General features: G+C 48.5%; 1 protein-coding gene across 1 annotated transcript in view; it reads left to right on the top strand.

The window, feature by feature from the left end:
* The window catches only part of SMOX (spermine oxidase), a 55161-nt gene extending 42867 nt beyond the window's left edge, over positions 1-12294 (top strand). The window contains exons 5-7 of the mRNA XM_071557043.1: positions 2151-2850; positions 10474-10634; positions 11824-12294. Coding sequence (XP_071413144.1) covers positions 2151-2850; positions 10474-10634; positions 11824-11961 — 999 coding nt within the window. The 3' untranslated portion in view covers positions 11962-12294. The remainder of the gene's footprint in view (positions 1-2150; positions 2851-10473; positions 10635-11823) is intronic.
* The last annotated feature ends 1552 nt before the right edge of the window (positions 12295-13846 follow it).

Below are 13846 nucleotides of genomic sequence, written 5' to 3'. Positions count from 1 at the left end.
GCAAAGCAGCACCTTGTCACATAGGGGAGTGTATGGAGTTCACTGTTTACAGGTGGGAACCTAAACCAAAGAGAAGTAAAGTCTTAAAGAGTCTCACAGGAGATTTGTGACAAAGCTGAGGTTTGAACCCTGGTGTCCTGAGCCTGATACCTCAGTGTCCCAACCCCAAAACTTGTGTCACAGGACATCTCCAGAGCTGTCACGTGAAGGCCAGTTGTTTATTGAGTTATCCATGCAAGATCACCCATGCAGACAGGGTTAGTCATTTGATACAGCTGGTGGTTTCTTCTGTGGTTGCTACAGGTTGCCACAGCCAGAGCCTTTTCTGCAAGTCTTGCAAATCCCTTCTCGTGTGTAAATACCTGAGAACAACAAAGCTTCTCATACTTAAGACTATCAGATAGGAGAGTGGGGATTAACCAGTCTCAGGAAAAGTATAGGCTTGGTAGTTGCTTGTTTTTGCCCCTGGCATTTTGCCTTCATGGTTGAAAGAATCAAACTGCCATCACTGTTTGACTTCATAATGTGGAATGTCCTGTTGGAGTGTCCAGGCAGGATGAGCATCCTATTGTGTACCCTGGAGTGCAGGTTTGTGTTGTGGGCCAGCAGAACTGACCCTGGCTGTGTGTTGGAAAGCTCTCACTCAGCCTTTAGATGGGGTGAAACCTCAGGAGACTCTGAGGATGGGTCTTCACTCAAGTCTGCACAGGAGTCTCTGGGCAATGATCAGGAAACCACCTGATTGTCCCTGCAGTGACAGGAGCAGCCTGTGAACTATCTAGTACAACCTTGGCTTGTTGGCTGGACACCTGATCCCAGCACAGACACTCCTGCTCTGCACCAGGATGCTCCACAGGGAGAGAGGGTCTAGGCTCATCAGACCTCCAAATACAGCCATTAGTGTGGAAAAGCCTGGAAAATGGGTCAGAGGGTGAGGCAAGGAATTGTAATGTTCCCCTTGCTTAAAATGCTTAAAGAATTATAGTGTGTGAGTGATCGTGACTGGTGATTTGAAGATTTGAGATCACTGTGTCCTGTGCATCAGGATTATCATTAGAAGCTTATCACAAGACAGCCCAAACATCCTGCCTTTGTTCCAGGGATTGTTGGAAGCTACAGCTATGCCTAATAATCCTACAAACATTAACCAGCAGGTTAATGAATCTAAAGCTTTGGTAATCACATCAAGGGAATCAAACACACGTGTCTCACATCTTGGCATTTCCCTTTCCCGTCTCCTTCAGTTCCTTCTGTATGGAGTCCTCTCACCTCCAGCAGATGGTGAGTTTGCTGATTGCTGACTGTCTGACAGCACGCTGAAAGCTGCAGACAGCGGAAGGTGCTGCCAAAAGTTTTTCATGGTGGTCCTTATGGGAACATCTATTAATGCTGGAATGAGTGTTTGATTAATGCAACTCCAGGTTCTGCTGCAGGAGCACCAAACAGCCAGTCCTTGGCCAGTGGAGTGGGTTTTAAAGGGTAGAAAACAGTCAGAACTGTAACCCAGAAGCAAAGACATAATGGAATCATAGATTCCATGGGCAGGAATAGCTTCCACTAGACCAGGTTGCTCCAAGCCCCATTCAACCTGGCCTTGGCCACTCCCAGGGATGGGGCAGCCACAGCTTCTCTGGGCAACTTGTGCCAGGGCCTTACCACTCTCACAGTCAAGAATTCCTTCCTAATGGCTAATCTAATTTGACCCTCTTTCAGTTTGAAGCTGTCACTCCTTGTCCTGTCCCTCCAGGCTCTCATCCAAAGTCCCTCTCCTGATCTCTGGTAGCTTCTTTAGGCACTGGAAGGTGTTAGAAGGTCTCCCCAGGGCCTTCTCTTCTCCAGGCTGAGCTCTCCCAGCTCTCTCAGCCTTTCTCCACAGCAGAGGTCTCTGAACTGTGCATGATGCAACTGTTGCTGGTGCAACCTGAGCTCATTACGGTCACTAAATGGTTTCTCTGGTTGAAAGGAAGGCTGAGGATTGATTTTTATTCGATTCTATGGCCAAAAACTTCTTTCATATCAAAAATAACATGGTTTCAGAGTGGGATTCAGAACTCCCACCCTGTTCTGCTCCTCTGTGCCCTTGAAATGTTGTGCTGTGGCAAAAAGGAGTTGCTCTGTGGCAATGTTGCTTTTGTGTTGCATTCCCTTAGGTAGAGAGCTGCGAGAGCAGCTCCCACAGCATGGATGAAGTCTCGCTGAGTGAATTTGGGGAATGGACCGAGATCCCCGGGGCTCATCACGTCATTCCTTGTGGTTTCATTAAAATCGTGGAGATTTTGGCCCGCTCCATTCCCAAGGCTGTCATTCAGCTCCGCAAGCCGGTCAAGTGCATCCACTGGAACCAGTCGGTCAGCAAGGAGATTGAGAGGGTGGCTGACCACAACAGTGACCTCCCTGAGGAGAACAAGGGCTCTGATGTCTTCGTGGAGTGCGAGGACTGTGAGTTCATCCCAGCTGACCACGTCATTGTGACCGTGTCGCTGGGAGTCTTGAAGAAACGCCATGAGAGCCTGTTCCATCCCCGCCTGCCCGAGGAGAAGGTGATGGCTATTGAGAAACTTGGAATCAATACGACCGACAAGATTTTCCTGGAGTTTGAAGAGCCTTTCTGGAGCTCTGAATGCAACAGCATCCAGTTTGTATGGGAAGATGAGGCTGAGAGCGAGAGCTTGACTTACCCTGAGGAGCTGTGGTACAAGAAGATCTGCAGCTTTGACGTGCTGTACCCACCGGAGAGGTACGGCCACGTGCTCAGTGGCTGGATCTGTGGAGAAGAGGCTTTGATTATGGAGAAGTGTGATGATGAAACTGTGGCAGAAACCTGCACCGAAATGCTACGTAAATTTACAGGTCAGCCGTGCTCTGGTGGGAGAGGGAGCATGGGGCTGGGGTGCTGGGTAACCACGAGGAAGGAAATGCTTCCAAGTCATTTTTAGTTCTTTGGCATTTTATCCCTTTGAATGTGCGTGTGCTCCCAGCATAGCTCCTGCTTGGGTGTGCCTGGGAGCTATTTATACAGAGGGACTGATAACCAGCTCAGGAAGTGGTGGGCAGAAGTGCTTGAGGATTCCACATCCTCTGCTGTATTTAATTACAAATAACTCTTCACACGAATAACTCCCCAGCAGCTGAAGCTGTTGGACTCAGTAGCTCTGAGGGCTGGTCTCAGCTGTGGAGAACAGCAGGGCTCTTTCAGAAGTTGAACCATTTTATATCAGCTGAGATGTGGTTGAACCACATCCCTGACTTCCATTAAATATCAGCTCTGTGGAAATGTCATTGGCCTAAATTTCAAACAATCCATTGATCCTGGGAGCTCCCATTTTCTGGGTGCATCACTTCAACCTTCCTGGACTTTACAGACTTTGTATTTACCGGGCACACATCACATTAAGGGCAGCAGTTAAAGCAAGACAGATCTTGAGTGTATTATTCTGAGAAAATCCAAGATGAAATCACTAAAACTAGTAAAACTTGACTGCTGGGCCTTAGTTTGTCTGCAGTCATTTCTCTAGAGGTCACACACCTTCCCAAAAAAAAGGGATTTTTCTATCTTCAGAGGTCTTAGAGATTCTCTGATGGCTGAAAGAAATAGAGGTGGACTCGTTAGCAGTTTTGAAATAAGGATTTTGAATTTATACATGATTATAAGAGTAGGGTCCTCAAGAGTAGATGTGGTTTATGCTCTTTTAGACATGGGTCCTGTGACTAAATGATTTATATTTTTCTGCCAAATCTCAGCACCCAGTGGGTTTCCGTCCTTTCCTCTTTCCATGGACCTCCAACTAACTGGAGAACTTTGCCTCCACAAGTGTAGCTTTCCCCTGTTCTTACAGACCATTTGCTACCAACGATATGGAGATCTAGAGAATCACAGAATTACAGAATATGCTGAGTTGGAAGACACCCCTCAGGAGCATCTAGTTCAACCCCTGGCCCTGCAGAAGACACCCCAAGATTCACACTATGTGGCTGGGAGTGTTGTCCAAACACTCCCTGAGCTCTGTCAGTCTTGGGGCTGTGCCCACTGCTCTGGGGGAAGAACCTTTTCTCCTGAAAAGGCCCTGGAATCTGAGGACTGCCTGCATAACCGAGCACTGCCAAAAGAGGTTTAAGGTTATACCCCTCTTTCCAGAAATCCCAAGGTAGACAGTGGGTTCAGAACCTGTAATGCAGTGCCCAGACCTGCACCCTCATTTCAGCTGGTGCCTGCTGAGCTGTTTGTTTTCAAGGGTGTTGGGTGTCCCTGCATTCTGTGTCACATTAATTCCTACTCACCTTCTTCCCCCATGACCTCAGCAAGCAACTGCTGCTCTAGGCAGGGATAGCAGGAGGCTCTTCTCTCTCAGGCCAAGTTGTTCCAGTGCTGACATCTCCCAGAGCATACAAACAACCTCATTTGTTGCAGCTTTTCTTGCTTAAGATACTTTTTTTTTTCCAAAGCACCTCAATTCATCAGCGAATTTGGCTCTTTGGGTCTTTCTCAGTTTGGCACATGGGAATATGCTCTCCCTCTTCCTTTTGGCCTCACTGTGTTATTGTTTGCGTGTGTTGGATGTTCCGCTCTTCCTCCCAGGATGGAAATATGTTGGCACTGGGTCCTGGATATGTGCTGCAGTTGCTGTTTCAGCTGATGTGGCACCTGGTCACTGTCTATCAAGCTCTTCAGCAGGGTGAGCTCTGTCTCAGCCTCCTGCTGATCCCACGGTATCTATCCCTGGAGAATTTCAGCCTGAATTTACCAGGGCTTTGCCCTGCAATGAGCATTTTGTGCGTCAACTGGCAGTTGGCCTTGACACTGCTCAAAACAGAAGACCTGTTGTTGGAGCACCCATTGCACAACATGACCTGTTCCACTTTCTGCTCCCCAAAAAACTTGCTAGTTTGTGGAAAACCTTTTCACAGATCTTGCAGGATGGCCTGGCTAAGGGAGCTGGGTTTGTCCTGTTACCCTTTCTCCCCTTTTCCCTGGCAGGTTCACAGAAGCAGCAGTACCTGAGGGCTGTTCTGGGCCAGGTGCCAGGCTGGCTGAGATAACAGAATGTGCTCACCTCTATGTACACCTCCCATCTTCTCTGCTGATCTGTTCCCTTGGGAGTGGGAGAGGGCATTAGACCAGCAGTCTGTGATATCCCTGTAGTCACTTCTGAACATGGCTGGACTCCTCTGGTCCAACTCATACCACCAAACTCAGCCTTTAAAGCCTTTCCCACCACTCAAGTTTGCATAAGTCAGTGAACCAATTTAGGAAACTAGTCCTACCAGGATGCTAAACTCAGTGGAGAGACAGGCTCTTCCACAAGGCAGCTCAGATCTTCCACACTCACTTGGTATTTTGTGGCAACTTCTGAAGCACCTTTTCTCTCCTGAATATAGAGGGAGCCTTGTATTAAGCAATGAAAGTAGGTGGTATGAGCCTTTTAATGTTCACTTTGCCTTTTGTGCCTTTCATGTTCTGGGTGTGAAATCCCCCACACTCTTAATTTCTTATTCTTCTAAGAAAGAATTAATGCATTACCAGGTGGGTTCCCATCTTCTGCTGTGTTTTCCCAGTCTGTTGCTCTTGGTGGCCTTTCCTTTGGCTTCAGGGTGTGTTAGACCAGTTCTAAGTTAAATCCATTCTTTCAGATTCGCACTGAGAATCCCTCTCTGAGAATTGACCTTAAATTTCACTCACAGGTTGGTGGTATGGATTATCTGGCTTTGCTGTGAAAAGCTCTGAGGGTTGTTCTGACCTAAGAACCATTGACAATTACTGCTTTTCACAACTGGATCCAATCAAATGGAATAGCTCAGAACAATTAGGAGTCTTGCTCTGCTTTCTTTGTTGGCTGAGCTCCAAGAGTCAGAAGCCACAGGCCTGGATCACTGGAGCCTGTCAGGCTGTGCCTGGAGATGGCCTGAGTTGTCCTCCCTGAGCTCCAGCTATTTCTCTGGAAGGGAGCAGATCTCTTTTAGGTTCTGCCTCACATCTCCCAGCTCATGTGGGTGTCTGGTGTACCCCAATGTCTCTCTGGTGGTTGTATCACTAGTGTGTGGGTAGGACCACAGATATCCCTTGATGGAATCTTAGATCCCTGCTCTCAGGTAAGCAACTAAATTTGAGTGTCTTAATTTAGATCTGTGGGTTGATTTTATGAGCATTTCATCAGCCTCACAACCAATAAATCTCTGTAGCCACACCTCCCATGAGCTGAATGAGATTGAGTGAGGCTCATGGAGTTATCTTTCATATCTTCACAAGTGGAAATCTGTGGCAAAAAAGTATGTGCCCTTCTATTTTAGTGAAGGCCAAGATCCCTTTTTTAGCCATTTTATCTCTCTTTGGGCAGTGGAAACAGAATTTTCCACATTTCTGTTATTACTTTATCTGTAGGCAAAGCAAAGGCATGTATGTGTTTCCCATGTTTAATAGCAGATTGAGAAAGTCCAATTAAATACCTTCCTTGAAGGAGTAGCTCCCAATCTTTGTAATTTCTGTCCTGCAAACACTAGTTCAGGATCAGAGCTCATGTTACATGCTCCCATCTGACCTTCAACCAAAATCCTCCTCTCTCCCTGCAGCAGAAGGGAAGGTCTCTTGATTTTGCTCTCAGAAGCAGCTGCTGACATTAAAAGGTGCAGAAATGCAGGATGCAGGGGCACTGTCATTGCACAGTGGGCACCTGGGTCTTGCTAATGTGGTCTGATGTGCTGGAGAACCTGAAAGGAGCTCCTGAGAGCTGGTACCTCTGCAGCACAGAGCTGGGGAGGGAGGCTGGACTCAGATCTGGGAGCTGGTGCAGCTGTGTTTTGGTGTGCCCAGGCCCCTGCCCCTGCTCCACACTGACAGCTGCCTCACACATCCCTCCCTGAGGCTCTGCCACCTGCCCAGGGCCACACACTTCATGTTGCTGTGCTGCAGTTTCCCTTCAGATGGAGTTGCTACATGAAGAGCAGTTCCCTGTGGGAAGTCCGATGTTTGCCTGCGCAAGGTCATCCATGGGAGATGCTGCAGAGGGACAAAGCTGGTGCTTTTGCCAGTCTGAAAATTGCTCTGTCAAATATTGCTGGGTTTGTATCACTGTGCTGATGACCCTTTTGTGAACACATTTCAGTCCTTTCACAGAGCTGAGGCATTACCTGCAGGCTGACAAACCCTCCTCTCGCTGCTGGTAACACCGTGTGCTCCTCATGTTAATCACAGAATCATAGAATGGATTGGGTTGGAAAAGACCTCCCAGATCATCAAGTCCAACCCTTGGTCCAACTCCAGTCCCTTTACCAGATCATGGCACTCAGTGCCACGGCCAAGCTCAGTTGAAAAACCTCCAGGAATGGGGAATCCACCCCCTCTCTGGGCAGCCCATTCCAATGTCTGAGCACTCTCTCTGCAAAGAATTTCTTTCTGCTCTCCAACTTCAATTTCCCCTGGCAGAGCTTGAGCCCATTGTGCCCCCTTGTCCTATTGCTGAGTGCCTGGGAGAAGAGACCAACCTCCACCTGGCCAGAACTTCCCTTCAGGGAGTTCCAGACAGTGCTGAGGTCACCTCTGAGCCTCCTCTTCTCCAGGCTAAACACCCCCAGCTCCCTCAGCCTCTTCCCACAGCACTTGTGCTCCAGTCCCTTCTCCAGCCTCGTTGCTCTTCTCTGGGTTTATCAACATCTTGTTGACTCCTGTGGGAACCTGGACATGGAAATACACACCAGCCACAGCAGAGGCACCAGCAGCCCTGTGCAGAGACTCCTTGTATTGAACTTGCCTTGTGTACTTGTTTTTGTGCAGTGTGATGGATGGCCCTGTCAGGGCCTGTTGTCTCACAGCTCTGTGTGCTCTCCTGGGCTTTCCCACAGTCCTCAAAAATAAAACACGGTAACTTATTTCCTTGACACATCTGAGAACTCCCTGTTTTTAGACTCCCTTGGGCTTTCCACTTCCAGGCATTCCTGCTTTGAAGAGTCCTGGAGGAGCATATTTTAGAGGCTTTGTTGTGCAAAGCTGTTACTCCTGAAACAACACTGGTTTGTAGGATGTGTTTTGTTTGTGGCCTGTATTTATTTGCTGCTCTGGGACATATTTTGATCTAGGCGCTGCTGGTTAGAAAAGTGTTCACAGTGTGCTCTGGGCAGGCCATCCAAGTGCTTGTGCTCTATTCCAGCCCTGTATTCCATAACTCTGGTTGCCACACAATGCTCCTGAAAGCAGAAGCTGAACCAGGGAAGTAACCTGCTCCTGATTTCAAGGAATTGAAGGCTCAACTAAATAATAGTTTAGAAGAACTAAATAATGCAGTGCCTAACTAACCTTTACAGTTGGATGTCGCCCTCTTTAAGCTGTGATGAGGAAATTGGGGGATTGAGGTTGTCTCAAAGCAGTTGAGTTGTCTCAGTCAGGATCTGAAGCAGGCACAGGATCTGTGTGAGTTGCAGGCATGTCTTAGAACTCTTTCTTCCTGTGACAGTCTCTTACAATCACAGAATGGTTTATGTGGGAAAGCCCTTTAAGACCATCCAGTCCAATTGTTCCCCCATCACTGCCAGGGCCACCACTAAACCATGTCCCCAAGTGCCACATCCACACAAATTTTAAATCCCTCCAGGGATGGGGACTCCACCCCTGCCTCAAGGTTGCCTCAAGGGTGGATCTTGGTTTCTGTAGAGTGAATTTCTCTTTGTTGGAATTCTCCATGTCCCATCTCCCCATTCCTCTCCTGCCAAGCCAAATAAGATCATGGGACTCCAACAGAGTCAGTGACACTGAGATGGTCCCAAACCAGCCCAGCCAGGGAGTCTCCCTGTTCGTACCTGACTCTGTATTGTACCTGAGGCTCTTGTGCCACCAGCTGGTGGGAGACTGCCTTGGCTGCAGTCCTGGATCCCATGTGCTCCTGGGCTTTTTGGGATGGGGGCAGTGGCTGATGATCATTGGTGCACTCAAGTGTCCCTCATCTAGAGGTCCTGGAAATCCTACAGCAATCTAGAAATCCTACTTCCAACCTCAAAAGTCTTCTTATGCTGTGGTGTGCATTCTGAAAAATGGGTCTTCTGGAATTTAAGTTCATTGGGGGCAACTGTCTTGCAGTTGGAATGAGTGATACAGGTTTTGAGAACTTTCTGGCAGCTTTTTCTGTGCCCCCACATAATGAAGATCTGCCTTCTAAGATCCTTATCCATTTATCTTTGGAGGTACATCTCTCTCTCAAGACCACCTAAACATCCAGTTTAGACTGGGCTCCCAATTAAATACCTAAAATTAGGTGAGATCAATCATAGGCTTCATCACCACTGGTCTCCCCACCACAAATGAGACCAGAAGATGCTCTGTATTTTCAGCTAGACGTTGTCCAGGGTTCACTGAAGCTCCCCAGTCTTTCAGGAACATAAACATTTTGATGATCTTTCCCAAAATGAACCACAAAATTATTTAGGTTTGAAAAGACCTCTAAGGTCACAGAGTCCAAACTGTGACCAATCACCACCTTAACCAAACCACAGCACTGAGTGTCATGTGCAGTTGATTCTTCAACACCTCCAGGGATGGGGACTCCATCACCTCCCTGGAAAATGGAAGAGCTGAGATTAAAAGGGATGCTGTTTCTGTTACATAGGTAGTTAGAGCTCATTAATGGAAGACCTGGTTTGGGGGCTGTGCTAGTTCAAAGGTAAACCGGCAGGAGAAATGAACCCACCACAAGAGACATTATAAGTCAGAGTTACAATTTAATAAAAAATACTACAGTAAATAGAATGACACAGAGAGAAATTGCTTTTAACCCACAAACCCCAGCAGTGTAACCCAGCCCCTTGGGGCACAAACACAGTGGGGTTTGGTGGCCCCTGAGCTGAGCCGCACGTGGTTCCTTCGAGTCCAAAGCAAAAGGAGGTAAAAAAACCTGTTGGTGCAGATGGAGGTGGGCTCCTCCTGTCGAGGTTCTGCTCCTCCTCTGGATCCAATGAGTAGTCCCAGAAGTCCCCAAATCCCAAGATTCTCTCCCCTCAGGTGCAGGTGGGAGCCCACAGTGCCTCCCCCAGGGCAGACAGTTCCACACTGGGGGATCTGACTCTGGGAGTCAGGGGGGATTTTGGAATCGTTGGTGGCCCCTGAGCAGAGCTGAGCCCTCAGGTGGGTGTGGAGGTGCCAAGGACTCCCTGGAGGGGAGTTCTCCCAGCTCCTCTGCCAGGCTTCTTTCCCAGCCAGCTCCCAGCCTGAGGGCTCAGGTGTACCCTGGGCAGCTGCTGCCAATGGGCCATTGGGAACAGTTGGTGGGCAATGAATGGAGGGTGGAGAATGCCCAGCTTTGGTCACCCCCACACAGGGATAAACTGGTCCCAGCTGCTGAACTAGGGCAGGGGTTCTTCCCTGGAACCTGCAGGCTCTGTTAAGGTGGATGTTCAGTAAACCAGACTGACCTCTTGCTACCCCACCCCTTGCCCAGGCATTGCCCTCTTTTCCTTTGGCACAGGCTTACTTTTTCTCTCCTGCTTTCCACCCAGGGAATCCAAACATTCCGAAACCTCGCCGGATCCTGCGCTCTTCCTGGGGCAGCAATCCCTACTTCCGAGGCTCCTACTCCTACACCCAGGTTGGGTCTAGTGGGGCTGATGTGGAGAAACTCGCTAAACCACTGCCTTATGCTGAGAGCTCCAAAACTCCTGTAAGTGTGGCCCAAGCTGGGGCTGTGGCAGCAAAACTGGTGCCATGCTGGGCACTGGGTATTTGGGAGGGAGGTTGGAAAAGACAGTCCCTGGTTTGGCCCTCAATGGTGTGTTTTCCCTTCTTTTTTTGTACATTCCTCTCTGGACAAATGGTGTATGTAGGATTTTAATGTTTGGAATGACAACATCTCAGGGATTCCCATGTCTTTTCTTGAATTTATCAAGAGCTGCTTATCTTTCTGGCTTTTGGAATTGGGTTCTCCGAGTTCAGTGACCATTAGCCTTAGTGTCCAGTTCAGAATTCCTTAGGAAAACACTTGTTTTAAAGCTTATTATTAAATACATTACCCTGCTGATGTCAAGGTCTGACTGTGTCAGAGGTGTATATTAGGAAATCTCTCTCTGCTGGCAGTGCAGGCTGAGGGAGGCCCAGTCCTTGGCTGGGGATGATGAATTTTCTCCTCAGACACTGCCTTTGCAATATAGCAAGGAGCACACATGGAGATGGTTACCACAGCTCAGCTGATGAGCAGGAACACATTAAGCCAAACTCACCCCATCATTCAGGGTTATGTGTCCAAATCCAAAGACAAAGGCTGATGGAAATGCAGCCTCTAAGCAGCTGCCCAGTCTGTTCCCTCCACCAGAGCAGAAATAATTTTATTCAGCACAGAAATCTACTTAAAAAACCCAGCAGGACTTCTGGGAATCTTTCTGTGTAGTTCCCAGGGGAGAGAGGTACCTGAACTTCCTGCCTCAGAGCTGAGTTGGAGTTATGGTAAGTGTTGGTGTAAGAGATACAGCACTGTCTCACCATGTGGGTTTTGAGACATGACTAGTTTTTCCTCCTGAAGTTACTGTCCAGAAGAAAAATTACCTTAATGCCTAAAAGGCTGAAGTGTAATTTAGGGGAGCAACAGGAGGAGCTGGTGCAGAAAAGGTGCTGTGTGCCTCCTGCAGGTTTGTTTAAGGTTTTGTCCCAGGTTGGACAGGGCTTGGAGCAACCAGGTCTAGTGGGAGGTGCCCCTGCCCATGGCAGGGAGGTTGGAACTGGGTGATCTTTAACATCCCTCCCAACCCAAGCCATGATTCTGCGTGGGAGGACAGAGGGAGTTCTGTGTCCTTTAGCCTCACATCTGCTTTCCAGTGAGTTCTGCTGAGCTGTGCCCTTTTTCCTGTCCTCTGCAGCCGATGCAGGTGATGTTTTCGGGGGAGGCCACTCACAGGAAGTATTACTCCACAACCCACGGTGCTGTGCTCTCGGGGCAGAGAGAGGCTGCTCGTCTCATTGAGATGTACCAGGACCTCCTGCAGTGCCAGACCTGAAAGAGCCTTCTTGGTGACCACCACACCTCCCAAATCCTCCTGCAGGTGTGGGGAGGGGTTCTTTTGTACTTCAGTTCGCAGTAGAACAGCCTTTATATTTTCTATTAAAAAAACAACCCCCCCTAATTGTTAAAAATGTTAGTCATCCATAGCTTCATTTCCATGTGCTGTATTGTTAACAGGGAAGGGTGCTCCTTTGGTCTGGTAAACTGTTTCTTTGTCATTTTAATTCTCATTTCACTTTTGGTGCCTATCATATATTGTTTTTCTTTTTTTCTTTCTGTATTGTAAGTGCCTTCTATACTAAAATAAATGTTGTAATAAAAAGACTGAGTGTTGTGGTGCTTCCTGGGTTCTTCATTCAGTGACTTTGAACTCTTTTATTCAAGGTTATAGCAATTGGGTTTTTCTCTGTTCCTACAGAATTTGGAGCAGGAGAATCTTGAGATAGATATGTATGCTCAATGAGCTGATTGATCTTAATTAATCATTCAAAGAATTACATGGTAGAGGCACAGCTTGTTTGTCTTGGCCAGGTTCACACAGAGATCACTCTGTGTCCCATATTTAACTATGTCACCTGTCTGTGGGCATTTGTTCGTCAGGAAATCTGCTGATAATTCCCTGGGGGAAGGTTCTTTTCCTCTGGGATCATTCAGCCCGTCCACAGGAAGTTATCAAAGCAGAGAGACAAACAGGTGATTAAATAAAGCATTGAAAGTTGTGTCCACATTTGGTCTAAACAGAGTCTTGGATTTGAAGGGAGCACCCCAGTCAGTCCCACTTTTCAAAAATGGATTTGGTTCACGAAAGAGGTTTGGTGTGTGCAAATCAAGCTTCTCCCTAAGGAAACTAACCCAGGAGTGCTTCTCCAGGAACTGCCCAGGTGTGGTGCAGCCTGTAAAGGGAGTGTCAAAGCCTGACCTATCACTTGTCCTTTACAAACTCTTGAACCACACTGGGGGAAGAGTGTTCAGCCTGTGCAGCAGATGAAAGTGCAGGTTAAACCTCCCCAGGATACCTTGGCAATGCAGGTGCAGCTGGAGAGGGCTCTAATCCAGGTGGAAAAACATGCAGAGTGGTGTGGGATTGTGGGCAAGAAGAGTGATAAGAACCAGCCTTCTGCAGGTACATCTTTGGTGAAACACCATCTTTTATGGGACAGCAATACCCAAAAGGGGGGAGGTTTTCACCCCCTGTCCCCACAAAAGAAGGTCCAAAAGTCTGAGTGACACTTTTGAAGAAGAATTCTCTCAGGGAGGTCAAGGCTGTTCCCAGTAGTAAGGAATTTTGAAGGAATGTGAAAGCTTGGCTTACTCATATTACATCTGGATTAAAATATGTTTTCCACAGGGCCTACATGTAGTACCTGACATGGGACACCTTCCACTAGCCCAAGTTACTCCAAGCCCCATCCAGATGGGCCTTGGACACTTCCAGGGATGGAGCAGCCACAGCTTCTCTGCCCAACCCATGCCAGGGCCTCCCCACCCTCACCCCAACAGGGGAAAGTTTCTTCCTAAAATCTAATCCAACCCTGTCCTCTGGCAGTGGGAAGCCATTCCCTATGTCCTGTCCCTCCAGGCCTTGTACCCAGTCCCTCTCCAGCTCTCTTGGAGCCCCTTCAGGCCCTGCCAGGGGCTCTCAGGTGTCCCTGGAGCCTTCTCTTCTCCTGGTGACCCCCCCAGCTCTCCCAGCCTGGCTCCAGCCCAGAGAGGCTCCAGCCCTGCAGCATCTCCGGGGCCTCCTCTGCACTTGCTGGAGCAGCTCCACGGCCTTGGGCTGTTGTTGCCCAGGGCTGGGGCAGCTCTGCAGGGTTTGGGGGCTCTCCTGAGGGGCCACAATCCCCCCCCTGCCCTGCTGCCCACACTGTGAGACCAGCCCA

The sequence above is a fragment of the Pithys albifrons genome, chromosome 5 (assembly GCF_047495875.1).
Source record: "Pithys albifrons albifrons isolate INPA30051 chromosome 5, PitAlb_v1, whole genome shotgun sequence".
NCBI lineage: Eukaryota > Metazoa > Chordata > Aves > Passeriformes > Thamnophilidae > Pithys > Pithys albifrons.
The sequence above is the reverse complement of the archived record's forward strand: the minus strand, read 5'-3'. Positions and strand labels throughout refer to the sequence as shown.